The sequence below is a fragment of the Pongo abelii genome, chromosome 14 (assembly GCF_028885655.2).
Source record: "Pongo abelii isolate AG06213 chromosome 14, NHGRI_mPonAbe1-v2.0_pri, whole genome shotgun sequence".
Taxonomy (NCBI): Eukaryota; Metazoa; Chordata; class Mammalia; order Primates; family Hominidae; genus Pongo; species Pongo abelii.
The window spans coordinates 83,460,792-83,482,658 of NC_071999.2; the positions used below are offsets into that span (position 1 = coordinate 83,460,792).

General features: G+C 36.3%; 1 protein-coding gene across 10 annotated transcripts in view; it reads left to right on the forward strand.

Annotated features, from left to right (window-relative positions):
- SLAIN1 (SLAIN motif family member 1) overlaps positions 1 to 20,627 on the forward strand; it is a 65,836-nt gene extending 45,209 nt beyond the window's left edge. For 5 of the 10 annotated variants that reach the window (XM_054528699.1, XM_024257626.2, XM_054528703.1 and 2 more), the window contains 5 exon segments: positions 189 to 338; positions 2,429 to 2,770; positions 9,436 to 9,591; positions 17,229 to 17,511; positions 19,543 to 20,627. In XM_054528699.1, coding sequence (XP_054384674.1) covers positions 189 to 338; positions 2,429 to 2,770; positions 9,436 to 9,591; positions 17,229 to 17,511; positions 19,543 to 19,618 — 1,007 coding nt within the window. In that variant the 3' untranslated portion in view covers positions 19,619 to 20,627. 10 annotated transcript variants of the gene reach the window in all.
- Positions 20,628 to 21,867: the final 1,240 nt, after the last annotated feature.

Here is a 21,867-nt window from a genome sequence, read left to right on the forward strand (position 1 = left end):
ACAAGTGGTTTTGTATATATGAATTGTGTACACATGATGTGCACGTTGACCATTAAATGGTGACATGTTGGTGATTTTTGTAACATGAAAACATGAGACAAATTCCTGACTGTTTATATATGGATTATAAAGCATGTATAGATATCAGTCCTGCAGATGAAAGAACACACATTTCCTTTGTGTTTCAGGTTACACTTCCAGGGGCTCCCCGCTCAGTCCCCAGTCATCTATCGACAGTGAGCTGAGTACTTCAGAATTGGAGGATGATTCTATCTCCATGGGATATAAATTACAGGACCTCACTGATGTTCAGATTATGGCTCGTCTGCAAGAAGAAAGTATGTGTTCTTTCTAAACTAGCAAAATGAGGCTTCCACTTGGAATATACAGGCAGAGGGGGAGGTTCAGGCATTTCTCTCCAGGTAATGGGCAAATAGTTAGATTCTTGCTCTCATACTGTCCTACTTTTTAGGTGGAGCCAGTTATATGCTTCTCACACTATCATGAGGTGGTAGGACTTAGTCTGATGAAAACACATTGATACATGGACATTGCTGGTATTGCCACTGTGGAAACAGATGGACAGTTTCCTAAAAAACTAAAGGTGCAACTTCCATGTGGCCCAGCAAACTGCCCTCTTGGATATTTATCCCAGAATAGTGGAAATTTGTGTTCACACAAAAACTTGTACGTGAATGTTCTGAGCACCTTTGTAGCCCAAAACTGGAATTAGCTTAGATGGCCTTCAGTAGGTAAATGATTAAACCAGTCATGCTACATCTATACCACGGAATACAACTCAGCAATAAAGAGGAACAAACTACTGATATACACAACATCTTACTTGAAGCTCCAGGGAATCATGGTGAATAAAAAAATTGATCATAAGAGAATGCATACTGTATAATTCCACACATATAACATTTTGAGATGGCAAAATGTTAGGAACAGAGGACAGACCAGTGGTTGGTGGAGTTAGGGATAGGGCTTAGGGTCTCAAGAGGGTCTCGTAGCTGGATGTATTTATAAAAGGACAACACGGGATTTTTGCAGTGTTGGTAGTATTCATTGTTGGGTCTTTGAACGTGTAGGTAATAAAATTGCATACAGCTTAATACTCTCTCTATCTGTCTCTGACACAGACACAGACACACACACTCACACACACACACCCCTCCGAAAATCTGAATAAAATGAGTAGATTATATCACTGCCAATACCCTGGCTGTCATATTATTCTATAATTTTGCATAATGTTACCACTGGGGGAAACTGGGCAAAGTGCACAGTTTTGTTTTTTTTTTTAAGCACTGCATGTGAGTCTACAGTTATCTTAAAATTTCAGTTAAAATGCATTGACATACTTCTCCAGGTAAATAATTGTGAAAGAGTAGATAAGTAGAAATAGGATAGTTTTTCACTGGTTCTGCGATAAAGTTACAAAAAATTATCTGGGAGTGAACTAGTTGAAGGGCATTAATGGTATCAAAAGGCACAGAATTGGAGTGTTTGTTTTGGAGTTATCTTTTCTGCCAACATAAGTAGAAATAATCAAGTATCATGTAAGCATAATAATTTCCTGCTTTCAGAATTAGTCAAGGCTTCTATGAGAAACATGGTAATGCTTATGCAGGATTTAATAAGATACATTTTTAAGGGGAAAAGTGGTTATTTTCTATCATTATTTAGTAAAAGCAAATTTAAATACTCTTTCTAAAAATATATATGGCTAAAAGATTGTATGTCAGTTTCAAAAGTTAAGTAGTCAGGGATAGACCACTTTTTAAAAAAATTGTGGTACTGGCAATGGGTTAAATAATAAGAACTTTGTAGTTTGACTATTTTTAGATGATTACCTTATAGGATGACCTAAAACTATTAGAAGTATTGGGGTGTCTGTGCTTTGAAAGAGATAATATTAGTAACATAAAAGAACAATAGAGAGATGACCTTGTGGGAAAATATTTGTACCTCGACTTTTAAACTTTCCCTTTGACTTTAAAAGTTGGGGGTGGGGAGCAGAATGACTTCCTACTTGGGCAGAGATTTGAAGATTTTAGTTGTTTTAACTCATAGCAAACTATTCATAATGAGAAGAATATTTCTTCCTAAGTTCCCCTTCTAAAATATCTCTTGATTTGAAAAGGGGAAATTGATAGATATTAATGAATGAGCTGTGGCAGGTATACATAATCTTCACTGGAATTGGGGCAATCTTTTTGCAAAACAGAATTGTCCAGTATTAGATATCTGTATCATAGGTAAATGTGATTATTGTCTTGGTAAACTTGTCAATTTATTAAACTTGAGAACAAGATAATAAGTCTCTGTGAGTAATTTGGCACAATTTTTCATCTAATACTTGACTAATTATAACTAAATGTTAGCTAGATCAAAATACATTAGAGTACTATTTGTTATTTTATAGGTCTCAGGCAAGATTATGCTTCTACTTCAGCATCTGTATCAAGACATAGTTCCAGTGTGTCATTGAGTTCAGGAAAAAAAGGGACATGTAGTGATCAAGAATATGACCGATACAGTCTGGAGGATGAAGAGGAATTTGATCATTTGCCACCACCTCAGCCTCGTCTTCCAAGATGTTCCCCTTTCCAAAGAGGAATTCCCCATTCACAGACTTTCTCCAGCATTCGGGAGTGTAGGAGGAGCCCCAGTTCCCAGTATTTTCCTTCAAATAATTACCAGCAGCAACAGTATTATTCACCTCAAGCCCAAACTCCAGATCAGCAACCAAATAGGACCAATGGAGGTAGGTTGTATGCTCTTTTGGTATTTGATATGCTTTGATTTTTTTATATGTGGTCAAGAAATGGTTTTTGTGTTTTTGTTTTGTTTTTGAGACAGAGTCTGTCTCTGTCCCCTAGGTTGGAGTGCAGTGGCACGATCTCAGCTCACTGCAACCTCCACCTCCCAGGTTCAAATGATTCTCCTGCCTCAGCCTTCCAAGTAGCCAGGGTACAGGCATGTGTCATTAAGCCTGGCTAATTTATTTTTTATTTTTTATTTTTCGTAGAGATGGGGTTTCACCCTGTTGACCAGGCTGGTCTTGAACTACTAACCTCAGGTAATCTGCCCGCCTTGGCCTCGCAAAGTGCTGGGATGACAGCCACCACACCCGGCCAAGAAATGATTTTAAGAGAAATATAGATAATTGGTCAATGTTTCTCAGATTAAAAATCATCCTCCAGACCTTCTCAGTTTGGTCTAAATTTGCATCTCTAATTGACTGGCTTCTGATTATGTGTCCCAGATTTATAAACTCACAGCTTCCAGAAAACCTCCATGACATAGCTGGCTTGGAATGAGTTATAAATGTGTGGCATCTCTGCATTGTTGCTGGTGCCTGTGGCACAGGCAGGGTTGTACGAGCTGAGAAGTTTGTGGTCAAGCCCATGGAGGCAAAGTCTTTGAGTTGTCATTCATTACCTTGTCCACAACCTTCAGTCTCTTACTGTCTGTTCCTAGCACAGAGTGAGGTTGTAAGCATGAATGATGATGCTTGCAGAGCATGCTGCTCTTACACAGCCAGATATAGGCAAGTTTGGGATGTGTCTTTCCCTCTGATCTCCTGACATGTAGAATTAAGATCTGTGTAGCAGCAGGAACATGGAGGCTGCTTTCCATTAGCATTTGGCAGGGTAATGGGAAATTGATCTGTCTTGTCAGCATGGTGGGTTGCTGTCTGTGTCATTCTTTCATACTTTTTCTATTTCTTCATCATTTCTCTTTCTTCCACACTTGCAGGAGTTGGACTCTGACTTCTAAGAACTATGGGAGAAGCAATCATGTAATATTCTAAGCCTGTTGTGTTTTTATACTAATGATCACCTGAACCCTCACACACAAATTCTGTATATTATGGAGAAACAAACCAATCAAAAATAATTTATAATTATACAATTACAGTTCTTAATTATTATATAGCACTATTTCTCAAAGCTGGGTCCAGAAGTGATCAAATGGTCTTTAAAAATATTTATAGGCCAAATATAAATTTTGTATTGGTGATCAGCCATAACCCTGTATTTCGTTTTTACCCTTTCTTCCTTTATACTTGTATCATTCATGCTGATGCTAATTAAGAGATAATTTGGAAATATTTAAAATTTTATATTTGTAATTTCTCTTACTACCTTGAGATTTCAAGTTTAAAGGAGTGGTGGCTAAAAAATGTCATCATGACTAACATATTAAAGCTCATAGCATCAGAAAGACAATGTATTCCATGTGCTTAGTGGAAGTCATAACATCTTATTAAAATTGAGAGGGCACCTAGAGTCATTTCTCTAAAGCTTTTTTTTTTTTTTTTTTTTTACTTAAGTGTTTTAGAACATCGTAGTCAAGTTGCCAAGCAGATGCTAGCTCTGCATCTTGATTGATATTGTCAATGGGATCATTTTTCTCCACTTAGCTGTTTGTTGCACCTCAGAAAAGTGGTATTCGCTTCTATCAAACACCGTTTGAAAAGGATTAGGTTTCTGTGAATCCTATGCTGGGATATTCTTCACAGGAAAGTGGAGACATACCACAGTTTAGGTCCCTTTATTGTAGTTTTATTTTGCCTAAAATGTCTAGTTTTCACAATACAAGAAAAATGGAATACAAAGGCAATTTTCTGGATATGACTTCTGACTAATTAGCTTAATGGTTGAGAGCAGAGGCTCTGAAGTCCAGTAGATCCTGTGTTTCTCAACACTCTAAGGTTTGGTTTCCCTAACTAAAATGTGGACAAGATAATATCTATCTCTTAGGAAACTTAGGTATAATTTCACACCAAACCATCTGGTACACATTTTCTCCACCGAAGTATAGTATAAGGAGTAAATGAAATAATGAATGTTACATTGCATGTAGCCTGGAGTGGATGTGCTGACTAAAGGTTGTCTTCTCCCCTTCTGTTTTTAAACTTTTATTAACATATGATTCAGATGTCCTAGCCTGCATTTGTTACTATAGAATATTGAGCAAAAAACTGTGAAATAAGAATGGTAACTTTGAAACTAATCTATTAAATATTTTTCTAAATTATCAAAATAATATAGATAGAAGAAAATAATTGTTAAACCATTGATTCATTTTAAAATAATTGAGAATAAACTAGAAATGTATATTAATATTTACTGCTTTTGTAGTTCCTACACTGCCTAGATTTAAAGAGATGGGTCATAAAACTTTCTGGGATATTTCTGGGATTCATAGAATTAAAAGAAGCGTAACTGGAATAACTTGCTAAATATCAAAATGACTAAACTTGTAGAATCTTTACCAACTTTTTTATAATTCTATGGTATGGCAGGGGTTACTGGTGGCATGATGTATTCCTCATTGTCATGAGGACCTCCCCTGGAGCCTGTGTTGCCTGGATGCCTAGATCTAGCTGTTTGGTGGATAATGAGTGTCTCCTTTAGTCCTAAAGATTCCTGAGTCTTTGTTCATAGAGTGGTGAGTCTTGCTGCCTCTTTAATGTGAGCAAGCTCATTTGAATTCTTTACTTGGTCTATTCTTCCAGTTTCCTGCTGCATCTCAGCCCTTGAAGACTAAACTGCTGATTTCGTGTGAAGATAGAAATAGAACGTTACTTTTGGTTCCCTGAACTTTAAAGAATATGTGGTTATTAAAACGTTCCACATTGTTTGACAGGAAATGTACCTCATTTCCAGATGGTCTGACACAAGTTGGAGATCACAGCTTTGTTCCAAGGGGAATAGTGTCCTAAATATTTACACGTGGAAGACCTGATTTTTAAGAGCATATTTCAAGATTAAAGCTTTGCGAAACTGACTTGTTGCTTAAATATGAGTAAAGATTGGTTTTAAAGACTAACACAGATTAGAGACATAGCCAAATGTAACGTATGGACCTTGATTGGATCGTGGTTTAGAGGAAAAAGCTTATGAAAGATATTCTTGGGATGTCTGAAAAATTTTGTATGCAGATTATCATATGATATTGTTAATTTGTTTACATGTGATTACAATATTGTGATTCTATAGAATTTTCTCAGGAGATCAATATGCATTTAAAGTGTCAAGATGTCTGAAGTTTTATCTTGTTTAGCAAAGCAAACAAAAGTATATGTGGAGATAATTAAATATGGCAAAATGGAAACAACCAGTATAGCCAGGTGGAAAAACAGGTGTTTATGATACTATTTTTTTAACATTTCTATATGTATGAAAACTATTGTAGTAAATAGTTGGAGAGAGATTTTAAAAAGAAATATAGAAGCTCAATTAATCTTCTCAATAGCATATAATTATGTTCCTGTGCCTCCCTGCTGCTTAAAAATATATGTATTGGAAATATATATAGTGAAAATAGTCTAGTACTGATAGAGGCTGACTTTTTTACACCAGTTTTTGTGATAGTCAAAGGATCTAGATATGGCCACTAAGATTATGTAGAGATGAATCCTTCTAATTCCTTCCTTCTTATTACACACTGTCTGCCAAATCATACACATAATATTTGCTGATATATAAAGTACCTGCTCTGTGAGGCTGGGAACTTTAATAGGAATTTGGGAATACGAGACATATGATTGTTAAAAATAGGCATCAAGACGATAATGAGGAAAACTGCCAAGGAATCTAACAGTCAGTGGCAATATTTGAGCATCCTTACTGTAGAACTACACACAGAAAGTAAAGAAATGTGTGAGAGATAGATACTTCCAGCTGGGAAGTCCATAGAAAAGCTTCTCTATGGTGGGGATAATTGTGCCAATTCTTAAAGTGTTAGTAAGAGCCACATGAGTAAAATATTCTTTTGTGCTTTCTACGATAGTACTCTCTACAATTTTTTATGCTTTCTTATTATACATATTATCTCAGTATACTTATTGTGCTTGTTTAGTCTTCTGTCTTTTCCACCCCAAGGGAGCAAAAATTGCTGGACATGGCAACATTTAATAGGTATTAGTAATGTCAAAGGAGTAGTGTATGAAACGGGAATAAGAAGAGCTGAGTTTGATTTTGACTTGAATGCCTTTTGGATTAGTATTCAAGTATATCATTATTTTCTGGTTTTGCTTGAAAGAAATGACCACAAGATTGAATGCTCTGATATGTGCACTTTAGTGTTTTGGGGTATATATCAATAAAGATAAAAACATCTTGTAAGTTGGAGGGGTGAAAAAAATTTTAGATATTACAATGATTTATGATCTTCCATGGTTTACCCCTATCAAAATGTTAATCTTTAGTATTTATTTTATTTGGGAAAAAATTTAATTTTAAGTTTAATTACATTTATTTTAGATTTTCTCTTTAGGATCAACAATGGGTGGGGAAGGATTGAGAAGCACTGGTCTAGACTATAAACCTAGACCATAAATCTTGACTATAAACTCAGTGAGACTTGGGACTGTATCTGCCTAATACACTGTGGTATCCCCAACAGCTCACAGAGTGCCTGGTATTTAGTGTAAACACAATAAATGTTTATTCCCTTGTTCATTTGTTCCTTCTCCAAAGTGAGGATTGGTGTCCACATGGAGGGACCAGCCTGCTCACAGGTATGAGAGAGTTCTCCCCCGTGGTCGGGGAGCAGGCTGAGAGGCCAGGCTAGAGAAGTATAAAGAGCCTGGGCCTTGAAGGCCTCATCTAGGCTGTGCTCAGGAGCTTGGCCTTTCAGAAGAAGGAGCAGGGGAGGAATTGAGTTGGAGGGATTTCAGCAAGTGGGTAACTAGATGCGTGCTGTGCTCTAGGAAGAGTGGAATCGGCTGTATGGGAGATGGATGGGAGAAACAAGACACAAGGGTACATGGAGACCAATTAAGAGAATTTTGTGAAAATGTAGGTGATTGATAATGAGGTAAGAACTAGGTGGTAGTAGAAGATTCACTAAATGTTTATGAGGCAGAATTAACAGGACTTGGAAAGTATGGTGCAAAGAGAAGGTGAATCTTGGGAGACTCCCAGACTTTTGGATTAGGTGATGTGCTGGACAGGGCTACAATTTATGGATCTAAGTAATGCAGAAGGAGTAGTGTGTGAAGGGGAGAAAGGAATGAATTCAGTACTTGAATTAGTTTTGTCCTTGAATTAGTTATGGCTTAGTACTCGTATATATGCTTTTTTTTTTTTTCAGTTTAAGTGACCTGACATAGGTACTTTAGTTTTTGGGGGATGTGTATTGATCAAGTAAAAAGTGTCTCATAGAGTTGTGGTCTTGTGGCTGGCTTATTTCACATGTGTTATTTCACACATCTCAACATTGAGATCTGTATGTGACTCTCTGCTGCCTCTTGGTGGCAGAAGATGAACTTAGCAAGGCAAAAAAATTGAAGCATTCTCTTGGTCTTTTTTATCTGCAAACATTTGGTGGCGTACTCATGAAAGTTAAAACTTTCCAGAGATTAATGTGGTCATGTTAATGTGATAAGTGGATATTTCAAGACATCTGAAGTTTGAATTTTATTAATTTGTTCCATTTTGATATGGTAGCAAAAGATTCAGTAAATGTTGGTTTTGATTCTTCTAGGGTTTTTTTTTTTTTTTTTTTTTTTTTTTTTTTTTTAAGAAGCATGTAACTTAATTTCTAGGGTTGTTTTGGTAAATTTGATGGCTATGAGATTATTTTCTAACTTTTTAAATATAGTTTTAGCCACTTATTGAATAGGAACAGATAGCTAACTGCTTAGCTAGTCCCTATGTCTTTTTATAGAAGTCTTGTTCTCCTTTAACATTGTATTAGTCAGGGTTCTCTAGAAGGACAGAACTAATAGGATAAATATATATATGAAGGGGTGTTTATTAAGGAGTATTGACTCACACGATCACAAGGTGAGGTCCCATGATAGGCTGTCTGCAAGCTGAGGAGAAAGGAAGACAGTCAGAGTCCCAAATCCATAAAACTAGGGAAGCCACCAGTGCAGCCTTCAGTCTGTGGCCAAAGGCCTGAGAGCTCCTGGCAAACCACTGATGTAAGTCCAAGAGTCCACAAGTTGAAGAACTTGGAGTCTGATGCTCAAGGGTAGGAAGCATCCAACACAGGAGAAAGGTGAAGTCTGCTTCTTCCACATTCTTCTGCGCTTTTATCCTAGCCATGCTGGCAGCTGATTAGATGGTGCCTATCCAGATGGAGGGTGGGTCTACCCCTCCCAGTCCACTGACTCAAATGTTAATCTCTTTTGGCAACACCCTCACAGACACACCCAGGAGCAATGCTTTACATCCTTCAATCCAATCAAGTTGGCGCTCAATATTAACCATCACACATGCTTATTTGGTGGGAACCCTTCTGGTTGGGAAGGGTGTTTTCCTGTACAATAGGTTAGAAAGCTTGATCATCAACATGTAATAATTTTTATTTATTATTGAGCACAATATGACTTTTGTTATTTGCTTTTGAAAGCTAGTATTTTGGTTGCATAACATCTGTCATTTTTAACTTAGTAAAATTCTTTTCCAGATAAGCTCCGAAGAAGTATGCCTAACCTAGCCCGGATGCCAAGTACAACTGCCATTAGTAGCAACGTTAGTTCTCCAGTCACCGTGCGAAATAGTCAGAGTTTTGACTCAAGCTTGCATGGAGCTGGAAATGGAATTTCAAGAATACAATCTTGTAGTGAGTATAATTATTTGATATAATTATATATTGTATAATTGTATAATTATTTTTTATAATTTTTAATTGTAAGGAAAATATCTGTTTTATTTCTTTATATTTACTTGAAACAACACTAAACTTTTTTCCTTGCCGTGTAACTTATTTTTTTATTTCACCATTAGAGTTGAATAGTATTTTTACCAGTGCCTGTAGTATCAATTAATAATAGTAAATTGTTATTTGTATAATAATAGTAAATTATTTGTAGTCCTTTATATCCTAGGATAGTAGTACTACATGGTGATTGATTTATCCACTCATACAAAAATTTTTTTCCTTGCAGATCCTCCTCTTTCTAGCTGTCTACCTGAATATGCACACTTAATTCTGTTTAGCCGTTCCTTTTGTCTTGTTTTTCACCTGTGCATACTTTTGTCTTTTTCCCCCCAATGAAGTTTTATTTTAGTGTGTCTAAAGTAGTTTTTATCCACTCTATTTTAGCTTACCCCACATTCTGTTACTTACTTTCTATGTTTTAACCAGCAGTGAGTGACACAGTGAGCATTAGGCCTAGTGCTGTGTATCTTCACTTTATGAGGGGATGTGCTACTTCGGCATCCCCCCATTGCTACTCATGCTGTCTATATGGGTTGTTGCAGTTAAGTCTTACACTGACTTCTAGGAGGAAGGCACAAGGTCATATTACCAGTATTCATAAAAATGCCCAAACTTGGGAGGCTGAGCATGTTCTGAGTGTACTAGCCAAGAGTCATCAACCGGATGTCTTAAGTCTGCATCCAAAATGGTTTGTAGCTTTTCTCCCTCAAACTTAGTTTTGGGTGTCAAGTTGTATCTCCCTAACATGCGGTGATCTTTCATTTCTTTATGTTTTAGTTCCTAACAACCAAGTGACATCATTTACTCTGTACAAGGAACTGTGCTAACTAGTTTATATTCATTATCTTATTTAGTTCTACCAACAACTCTATGAATTAGTTTCTACTGCCATTCTTATTTTGTGGAAGAGGAAACAGTTCTGAAAGGTTAAGGAACAGTTTGTCTAAGGCCATGCAGTTGAAAGAGCAGAGAGGCAGACCTAGGTCTGGTTACTCCCAGAGCTTTTAACTGCTATCATATTCTAGCTCCACGTGCTGTTCTTCTCTGCCTAGCATTCTTCCTTTTCCTTCTTCGTTCAGTTTACTCCTATTTACTTTTATAATACAGTCCAAATACCATGCCTTTGGAAGTCTTCATTGCTTACTTGATCACCCTAACACACTTTCTCAAATACCCCCCAAACAATGCTAGAGTGGATTAGATTTTTTGGTGCTTACCTCTGTTATTCAATGTACCATGTTTTACCATTAATATGTTTGTCTTCCTTACTAGATTGTAAGCTCCCTCTGGGCTTGGGCCATCATTTATTTGATTTTCTGTTCCCAGTGCCTGACGTGTTGCCAGAACATAAGAAACTCTCAGTGAATGCTTGAATGAATGCCACAGGATTCTATGTTAAGGCTTGACCTATTAAATATTTGGAACCAATGACTTGTATAAGGACACATAAACAACCTATGAAATTTGCCAAGAGTAGAAACCGAGAGGACTGACAACTCATTTTATGTCAGGAGGTTAGGAGAATGGGCCAAATGTATCATGAAGAAATTTAGCTGATAGAAATATACAATTCTATGTCTGAATTACAAAAATCAGTAACGTACCAGCCCAGACAACATGACGAAACCCCGTCTCTACAAAAAATACAAAAATTAGCCAGGCATGGTGGCACATGTCAGTAGTCCTAGCTACTTGGAAGGCCAAGGTAGGAGGATCACTTGAGCCTGGGGGGTTGAGTCTGCAGTGAGCCAAGATTGCACCACTGCACTCCAGCCTGAGCAATAGATAGAATGAGACCCTGTCTTGAAAAAAGAAAAAAAAAATCAATAGTGTAAGTGTAGGATGGGAGAAATACAGTTTGGAGAATAGCAAATATGGTAACAATTAGGAATTTTTGTTGACTCCAACTCAATGTGTATTAGCAGATTTGAATGCCAGAAAAATGTATGTAACCCAAAAGAGAATGTACACTGCAAAGAATGTTCAGCTTTGATTGAAGTACCCCCAAAATGACGGGAAAATGTCAAAAGGATACAGGAACCAAGTTGAAGGAACCTCCTAATGGCCAAATTTGGGGCAGTTTGAGCCACAGAGTAAATAATTATAGTAATGGATTATAACTGATGGAATAAAATAAATATGCATGGGTTCATACTTAATTGGATAAATAGAAAGAGGGGAACATGTTCTTTGTAGTAGATTCCAATTCATGCATGTAAAAGACATGAGGAAAATATAAAAATCATCATTTCTAAGTCAAGCATAATACTGAGAGAGAGCCCCCAAGAAGAATATTAATGTGTAGGAGAAGGAGGACTCGCATAACTTTTGTTTCAAATCTTAAGATTATGCTCTCATTTGCTTTCATTTCTGAGCATTCTAAGCCACTGTTCTTTATGCATTCTAAGTTCTTATCATGACAATTTCTGGTTCTGGGCCATTTTGCTTTCTGGAAAGAACAGAGGTAGGATAGAGTTGGAAAGGCTGCAAGTATAGAAGGAGGAACACAGTTGTAGTCAAAGACCTGGTTTTGGGTCTTTTCTTAATCATAAACTCTTTGGAAAGTTAAGTATTCTTTCTCAGTCTTGTTTTCTCATTTGTAAAATTAGGATTATGCCTATTAATTCTAACTAGTTTCTCTTATGTGTTTTTTTTTAAATCAAGGGTGGTTATATATGTTACATGTAGGAGAGATAGTAGGACTCTATTCCTGAATAAACTGTTCTGTAATTTCATTTCAAATGAAATTGGTTGGCATTTCATTGACTCTGCAGATCAATTTTTGGAAGATCTTAACAATATTAAGTCTTTGCATCCATTAATATGTAATAGTCCTTCATTGACTCAGGTCTTTAATATCAGTGAAGTTTTGTAGCTTTCTATATAGAGGTTTTATGTTTCTATAGTTAAATTAATTTCTAGGTATTGTGATTTTTAATAAGTAGTATTTTTATAAATAGTATTTCCTCAGGTTTCTTTCAGTTTCTACTAGTTTGCTGGTATTTTGAATAGAATTGATTTTTGTGTTTTGATATTGAATCCAGCAACTTTGCTAAATTAATATCTCCTAATAGTTACCCAACATAATGAGTGCATATGATCACCAAAACATGTTCAAGGAGGTTCATAAAACCCCAAATTAGAAATAACCTAGCTTTCTGTCATCAGGGGAATAATCACATTTATACAGTGGAATACTGCTTAGTAATACAGCAGCAACACAGGTGAATCTCACAGACAAAATGTCGAGTGAAAGAAGCCAGATTAAAAGGTTAACATACTAAAGAGTCTATTCCTAGGAAGCTCAAAATAGGGAAAAACAGTCTGTTGTGATAAAAGTGGGAATAACACCTTTGGGGGAGTTTTGACTAGGAAGAGGCGTGAGAGAGCCTTGTAAGGTGCTGGTGATGCTTGTTATCTTGATATGATTAGTGGTTACATGAACATGTTCACTTTGAAAATTCACTGAGCTGTAGACTTAAGATGTATGTATTTTATGTATTTTATGTATATTATGCTTCAGAAGAAATTGAGCCAAATTCATGTGTTGAAGGTTTTTAAAAAATTAACACTTTTTTTGAGCAGTTTTCAGTTTATAGAAAAATTGGACAGGAAGTACAAAGAATTCCCATGTAATCCCTCACCCTCTGTATCCTCCTAGTTTCCCCTATTATTAACATCTTGTGTTAGTGCAGCAGACTTGTTACAGTTGCTGAACTAGTATATTAAAAATTTGCATGGTTAAAAACTAGCAAATTAAGGCATTACAGAATTGATTAGAAAGAATCTTAGAGATGATTTGTCAACCAAGAGAACTTTGCTGTGTCACAAAGCTAAATGGGAACACACCTAAGGGAGGATCTTATATAGACTTTATTTTTATAAAGTTTTTTGACTACTATACACATGTGTCAGCATTTCTTTTTTTTTTTTCTTATTTCAATAGTTTTTGGGGTATAGCTGGTTTTTGGTTACATGGAGAAGTTCTTTAGTGATGATTTCTGAGATTTTGGTGCACCTGTTACCAAAGCAGTGTACACTGTACCCAGTATATATTTTTTATCCCTCACCACCCTCCCAGACTTCCCCACGAGTCCCCAGAGTCCATTATCTCATTCTTATGCCTTTACATCCTCATAGCTAAGCTCCCACTTACACAAGAGAACATACGATATTTACTTTTCCACTCCTGAGTTATTTCACTTAGAATAATGGCCTCTAGCTCCATCAGAGTTCCTGCAAAATATTAATTTGTTTCTTTTTATGGGTGAGTAGTATTCCTTGGTGTATATATACCACATTTTCTTTATCCATCCATTGGTTGATGGGCACTTAGGTTGGTTCTATATCTAAGCCATTGCAAATGCTGCTGCTATAAGCATACGTATGAATGTGTCTTTTTTTCAAATAATGACATCTTTTCCTTTGGGTAGATACCCAGTAGTGGGATTGCTGGATCAAATGGTAATTCTACTTTTCGTTCTTTAAGGAATCTTCATACTGTTTTCCATAGTGGGTCTACTAATTTACACTCCCACCAGCAGTGTAAAAGTGTTCCCTTTTTGCCACATCCACACCAAATCTATTGTTTTTGACTTTTTAATTATGGCCATTCTTGCAGGGTAAGGTGGTATCTTCTTGTGGTTTTAATTTGCATTTCCCTAATGATTAGTGATGTTGAGCATTTTTTCATTTGTCTGTTGGCTGTGTATCTTTTTTTGAGAAATGTCAATTCATGCTCTTTGCCCACTTTTTTTTTTTAAATTTTTTTTTCTTTTATTATTATTATTATTATTATTATTATTATTATACTTTAGGTATATCTCCCAATGCTATCCCTCCCCCCTCCCCCCAACCCACAACAGTCCCCGAAGTGTGATGTTCCCCTTCCTGTGTCCATGTGTTCTCATTGTTCAATTCCCACCTATGAGTGAGAATATGCGGTGTTTGGTTTTTTGTTCTTGCGATAGTTTACTGATTACTTTTTTTTTTTTTCTTGCTGATTTATTTGAGTTCCTTATAGATTCTAGCTGTTAGTCCTTTGTCAGATGCATAGTTTGCAGATATTTTTTTCTACTCTGTGAGTTATCTGTTTACTCACTGATTATTTATTTTGGTGTGCAGAAGCTTTTTAGTTTAATTAGGTCCCATTTATTTATTTTTGTTTGAGTTGCTTTTGCTTTTGGGATTTTAGTCATGATTTCTTTGTCTAAGCCAATGTCCAGAATAATTTTTCCAATATTATTTTCTAGAATTTTTATGGTTTCAGATCTTATATTTAAGTCTTTGATCCATTTTGAGTTGATTTTTGTATAAGGTGAGAGGTGGGGATTCAGTTTCATTCTTCTACATGTGGCTTGCCAGTTTTCCCAGCACCATTTGCTGAATAGGGTGTCCTTTCCCCAATTTATGTTTTTGTATGCTTTATTGAAGATCAGTTGGCTGTAAGTATTAGGGTTTGTTTCTGGGTTCTCTATTCTGTTCAATTGGTTGATATGCCTATTTTTATAGCAGTACCATGCTGTTTTGGTAACTATAGCCTTGTAGTATAATTTGAAGTCAGTTAATGTGTTGCCTCTAGGCTTGTTCTTTTTGCTTAGTCTTGCTTTGGCTATGTGGGCTGTTTTTTTGGTTCCATATGAATTTTAGGATTGTTTTTTCTAGTTCTGTGAAGAATGATGATGGTATTTTGATAGAATTGCATTGAATCTGTAGATTGCTTTGGGCAGTATGGTCATTTTCACAATATTGATTCTTCCAATTCATGAGCATGGGATGTGTTTTGTTTGTGTCATTTGTGATTTCTTTCAACAGTGTTTTGTAGTTTTCCTTGTAAGATTTTTCACCTCCTTGGTTAAGTGTATTTCTAAGTATTTTATTTTATTTTTTACAGATGTTGTAAAAGGGATTGAGTTCCCTCTATTTAATTTTCAGCTTGGTTGTTGTTGGTATACAGCAGTGCTACTGATTTGTGTACATTGATTTTGTATCCTGAGACTTTACCAAATCCATTTATCAGATCTAGGAGCTTTTTGGATGAGTCTTCAGGGTTTTCTAGGTATATAATCATATTATTGGTAAACGGTGACAGTTTGACATCCTGTTTTCCAATTTGGATGCCCTTTATTTCTTTCTCTTCTATAAGTACTCTGGCTAGGACTTTCTGTGTTATGTTGACTAGAAATGGCAAAAGTGGACATTCTTGTGAAGGATGTTTTGTTCCATTTCTCAGGGGGAATGCTTTCAACTTTCCCTCATTCAATATGATGTTGACTATGGGTTTGTCATATATCGCTTTTATTACTTTGAAGTAAGTCCCTTCTATGCCTGTTTTGTTGAGGGTTTTTATCATAAAGAGATGCTGGATTTTATCAAATGCTTTTTTGTATCTATTGAGATGATCATATAGTTTTGGTTTTTAATTCTGTTTATGTGATGTATCACATTTACCGATTTGCCTATGTTAAACCATTTCTATATCCCTGGGATGAAACCTGCTTGATCATGGTGTGTTATCTTTTTGATAGCACATGCATCAGTATTTCTGTGTATAGATTTTGCCTTGTATAATTAAGCACATTTTTTAAGGAAAAAAAATTTAAGGAAAAACTATTTTTAAGGAAATATTTTCAAGAGATGATAAATAAAACCATAGATACTTTTTTGGGTCTTTTTCCCCCTTATATTTATTTCAAAAAAGTATTTATATATTTCATGATTAAGTAAATTGAACTGTTTTAGAAAACAGGGTATGTCCATGTTTAACCACGTTGCAAGTACTAGGCAGCAAAGGCTTGGGTAGTTAGTATGTAAGCAGAATTCTGCGCATAAGTTTCTATTAAATTTGATTGTTTTCCTTGGAGAAAGGGATTAAAAAATTTCAAAACTTCTGCCTACCAATTTGTTACCTTTTAATGTGAAATGATACACAAAGTTGGATCAGTATATTGATGAAATTTTTAAGGGTTCTTATCCAGCGAGTTCCCAGTGCCCTTCATTTTATAAGTTTTGCTACTATTATAAATGTAATAATGCCCAGCAACTCAAAGAGATAGATAAATGACATAATGAATATTATTTAAGGAATATATCTGTAATAAACTGTTTGTACCTACAGATATCACCTCTGTCTTCTTTTCTGTAATTACAACTATTAAAGTATCTCCTCATTTTATTTTCATGGAACCACCACCAAAGCAAGCATCAAGAAATCCTAATGTCTAGCAAGCAAGCGGGGAAGACTTTGTCTTGTAAGAACTCAGACATCATCACATTTGTAAAGGAAAGGAGGCTGTGCTTAGAACTGGCTTCTGCATATAGCCAGGCACTCCAGAATGTGGCTGATGGACAGACCAGGAGATCTTTGTCAAGGATTAGAATTTTCCATTACTCAGTGCTGTCTGGAACCTATATTCCATTTATCTCCTTCTGTATATATTGTACTCTGAGGCATAAGGGACTCTTCTGAAAATAACACACATTTCCTAAGTTGGATAGTGGTAGAAGCTTGCTCACGTGAATATCATTTTCTCTTCTAGTTCCATCACCGGGACAGCTTCAACACAGAGTCCACAGTGTGGGGCATTTCCCAGTGTCTATCCGACAACCTCTTAAAGCCACAGCCTATGTGAGTCCAACCGTTCAAGGCAGCAGTAACATGCCTTTATCGAACAGCTTACAGCTGTATTCCAACACAGGAATCCCCACACCGAACAAAGCTGCAGCTTCTGGGATAATGGGTCGCAGTGCACTCCCAAGACCTTCGTTGGCAATAAATGGGAGTAACCTGCCTCGAAGCAAAATTGCACAACCTGTTAGAAGGTAAGAATCTTTATTTGCATAACTTCATTTGCAGTTTGGAACTAGAAACTGCTCCAGACACATGCTGACTTTTCCTTTGGCTCACTTTAACCTTAGTAAGTCACTACCCTTTATGGCCTGACTTGTGCTCTCCTCCCTTTGAAAAGTGATGGATATCCCTGTGTGGGTCAGGTCCCCTTCTCTCTGATGTCATTTTCTTCCCTTACTCCCTCATCACTATCACTCCTAAGACGCTCTTTGCTTTTGCTTTTATCAGATAAGCTCTGTCTCCAGAGCTTTTGTAGCTTTCTGCTCCCAAGTTATTTGCATGGCTTGCTCCGTGCCTCCTTCAGGTCTTTGCTCAGATGGCAGCTCTATCCAAACATTGTAGGGCCGGGGGAATTTGACTCTTTGGTTCATTGCTGTGTATCCTCGATGCCAAGAACTATGCCCAGTACAGGTAGGATCTCAAATATTTGTTGAATTAGTCATTTTTAATCAAAATATGGAAAAATGTGTCAGGCATATGTGCACATGCACACCCTCCTCCCACACATTTATGGTTTGAAAAGCATCTTAATGACATTCACCTGGGGCTTTATCAGCTTATCTTGGTAAGTTCAGTATGGTCCAGGTAGAAATTTTTTTTTTTTTCCCTTCAAAGTTTCAGAGTACTTCAAAGGACATTTTAGTCTAGCTCTTGGTCTTGATGTTCCCTTCTTGAACTGGATATGATGGAGTATCTTATATTAAAAATCCATAAAAGTGGTTTGAGGAGAGATTGGTAGATGAGGAAATAAAGACAATAAATACAGACAGCTCTTTCAAGAAATTAGGATATGAAGGAGGAGAAGGAGGAAACCATAGTAAAAAGTTTGAAAGAGGTGGAACAAGCAATTTTTTTCTGTCTTTATGCATTTATGGATATATAAATAGTTTTGTTTTTTTTTTTGTTTAGAAGTAATAGATGCTCAGATCAACAACAAATTTCGAAAAACAGAAACTACTGAAAAATAGAAAAGTAAAGAATGACCCATAATCCTACTGCCAGATAGAAATAATTTTGGTACATGTTTATTCAGTAAGTTTTGGCTTACTCTGCTTTGTAAATGCAGAGCTGTGTCATCATGCTGATGGCTGACTAGAATCACATTATTTGATGTATATGGTTATTGTAGACCATACATTTATCCTTGACTATGTGTCTCCAAACTAAACTCTTGGAAAGGTCACTGCTAGATAATATGAGATGGTCTATTTCCCCAAACTTAAGCAAATGCTAGGTATTATTCTTTTTAATTTTTTTAAATTTAAATTATTTATTTTATTTATTTTTTTAGAGACAGGGTCTTGCTCTTTTGCCCAGGCTGGAGTGCAGTGGTATGGTCATAGCTTGTTGTAACCTCAAACTCCTGGGCTCAAGTGATCCTCCTGCCTTGCTAGGACTACAGTGCATACCACCACTCCCAGATAATTTGAAAAAAAAAATTGTAGAGACAAGATCTTGCTATGTTGTCCAAGCTGGTCTTGAATTCCTGGCCTCAAGTTTTCCTCCTGCCTTGGCCTCCCAAAGTGTTGGGATTATAGATGTGAGCCACTGCACTCAGCCAAAGATTCTTTTTAAATGTTTTGCCAATATGGTAGGCAAATCTTCAATTACTAATAAGGTTTTGAAAATGTCTTCATATTCATTTGCTGTTTGTATTCAACAGAGTAACCATTTATGTTTTTAGGCCATTTTTCTAGCCAGGAGCCTATATTTTTCTTATTTTAAAGTATGTTTTATACATTAAGGGTATCGGCCCCTTTATTTATGTTGCAAATTTACTTGTGCAAATACAACATGCATGACACTTTGCCACGAACTGGGGCTCTGGGAGATAAGCATGCAGTGAAGACCCGTAAGTGTGAACCACAAGGTACACTTGAGATGGTGCCAGTGGCTTCTCATTATTGCAGTGAAGGAACATAGATGGGAGGGTATGTCAAAGTAAGTGATGTGACTCACAGGATTATTAACAATCTCTTTCTCGGTTTTTCTTGTCTCTTTAGTTTTCTTCAGCCTCCAAAGCCTCTGTCTTCACTCAGCACTCTGAGGGATGGAAATTGGAGAGATGGTTGCTACTGATGCAGTTTTATGTACCCTTGAAAAATGGGAAAGAAGTAAAAATGAGGGTTGTGTTACCTAGCTGGCTGGGTAGCAGTGGATGTTGGGATATTCTTTCCCTTTTGTGTTTTAATATATTTACTGCATTGTTTCTCAATGGACCAGTCACCAGAGACTAATTATTGCACTTAAATATTTGCCTGAGATACTGCAACATTCTCAAACCCATGGTTGCAGTATTGTGACACTTAGATCTAGGAAGTTTTTGTAGAACTGCTCTGTACCTGAATACTTTTTGAGAGAATTAAGATGTATCAATAATGCTTTGCCATATGAGTTTTTTAAAGTAACTTGTTCAATTTACTTACATGTTCTAAACATCTTTCCATTATATGTTCTGTATTTTAATACATTGCATATTGACAACTAGGTTCTATAATGTATGCTTTGAAATTTACTTTTTTATAGTTTACAGGAATTTTATTTTTTGTGCCTATTTCTTTTTACACCTATGTGAACCACTATGGAACAACTTAAATTTTGTGCCATAAAAATATTTTTGTGGTAAGGTACTATTTTTTTAGCTCTAGGGATATATCAGCAAAAACACATCATGCAATTTGAGAGACATAATTTTGTGTTGAATGAGCACAACATAATTTGAAGCATTGCAAGGAGATAGCCAGACAGCAGAATTAAATAGTCCTGTCTTTTTCATTTTTAATTTATTGTCATACATGGGTTTCATATTTATAACGGCATCCTGAGCTCATTGCACTTAATACCTGCAATGTTTGCTACTGTACCACAATTGACTTTCAATACTTTATTACGAAGGATGAAACTGTAATGTTTTATTAACAATGCTTCTGGAAATGAATGCATTTTAAAGCAAATAAATCTTTTTGATAGACCTTTTACAAAATCCATTTGCACTAATGAATGCTTTCTTATGGCATATAACTTAATATTTGTTACTGTGTACACTGCTGTTTTGGAATGTTCAGAAATAAAGACTCTATTTCAGCAATATCAGGTCATGCATGAATGTGCAGCATAAACAGTATAACCACATGTGTTTCACTACAATTGTGACAATGGTTATTGTTACTCTGTTCTTGTGCAGGGCATTTATATCTCAAGCAGGTAGACTTAGAATATTCACATTTGTAAAATTATTTTTCTTTTCCCAAGTACTCCTGATAAGAAATGTGTGATTTTTCTTACATTAGTTTCAGTTAGGTAGTTTTACAGTGAGGTTTAGGTCCATTTAAAGAGGCCACTAAAACTCACGCAGCATGTTGCTGAGAAACGCATTTACAGATGAACATTGTCAGTGGAGATTTTAATATTTTATAGGAGTTGAATTTGAAATACTTTCTCAGTATCAGTAAAATAGCAAAGTACTACCCTTATTCTACATTATATTTGATATATGTTGGAAAACTTTACTTGAAGGTACTGTGGGAAGTTTAGGCAAAGATTTTTATGTTAGGTTTTGAAATGGAGTTCTACCTATAGTCATTAGAGGTTTCTAGTTTTTTTAAAGTGTACCTTTGTATGTAATTCTGTCTAGAACTAAAAGGAATGTTTGTTTAAATAACTTGCACTTCAAGTGGAATGTGAGCTAGAGGAGGTGAGATACGAAAAGGGAAGTAATATTTATTAAGCACCCCTTCAGTCAAAAGAACTGTGCAAGATATTTTATATACATTTGTCTAGGACTAACTTTCACCTACTATTATCACCATTTTAAAGATGAAGACACTAAGTCCCACAGAGGTGATTATTTGTCAGTTTTTGCATCACTATAAAGGAATACCTGAGACTGGGTAATTTATGAAGAAAAGAGGTTTAATTGGCTCATAGTTCTGCAGGGTGTACAGGAAGCGTGGTGCCAGCATCTGCTTGGCTTCTGGTGAGGCCTCAGAAAGCTCACAGTCATGGCGGAAGGCAAAGGGGGAGCTGGTGCATCACATGGCAAGAGTGAGAGCAAGGGGTGGGGCGGGATTTCCACACGTTTTAAAAAAACAACCAGATCTTGTGTGAACTCAGAGCAAGAGCTCACTTATCACCCAGGGGATGGCACTAAGCCATTCATGAGGGATCTGCCCCCGTGATCCAATCACCTTCCACCAGGCCCCACCTCCAACATTGGGGTCACATTTCAACATGAGATTTGGAGCAGACAGATATACAAACCATATCGTTTTACCCCGGCCCCCAAGTCTCATGCCCTCCTTGGATTGCAAAATGTAATCTCTTTCCAA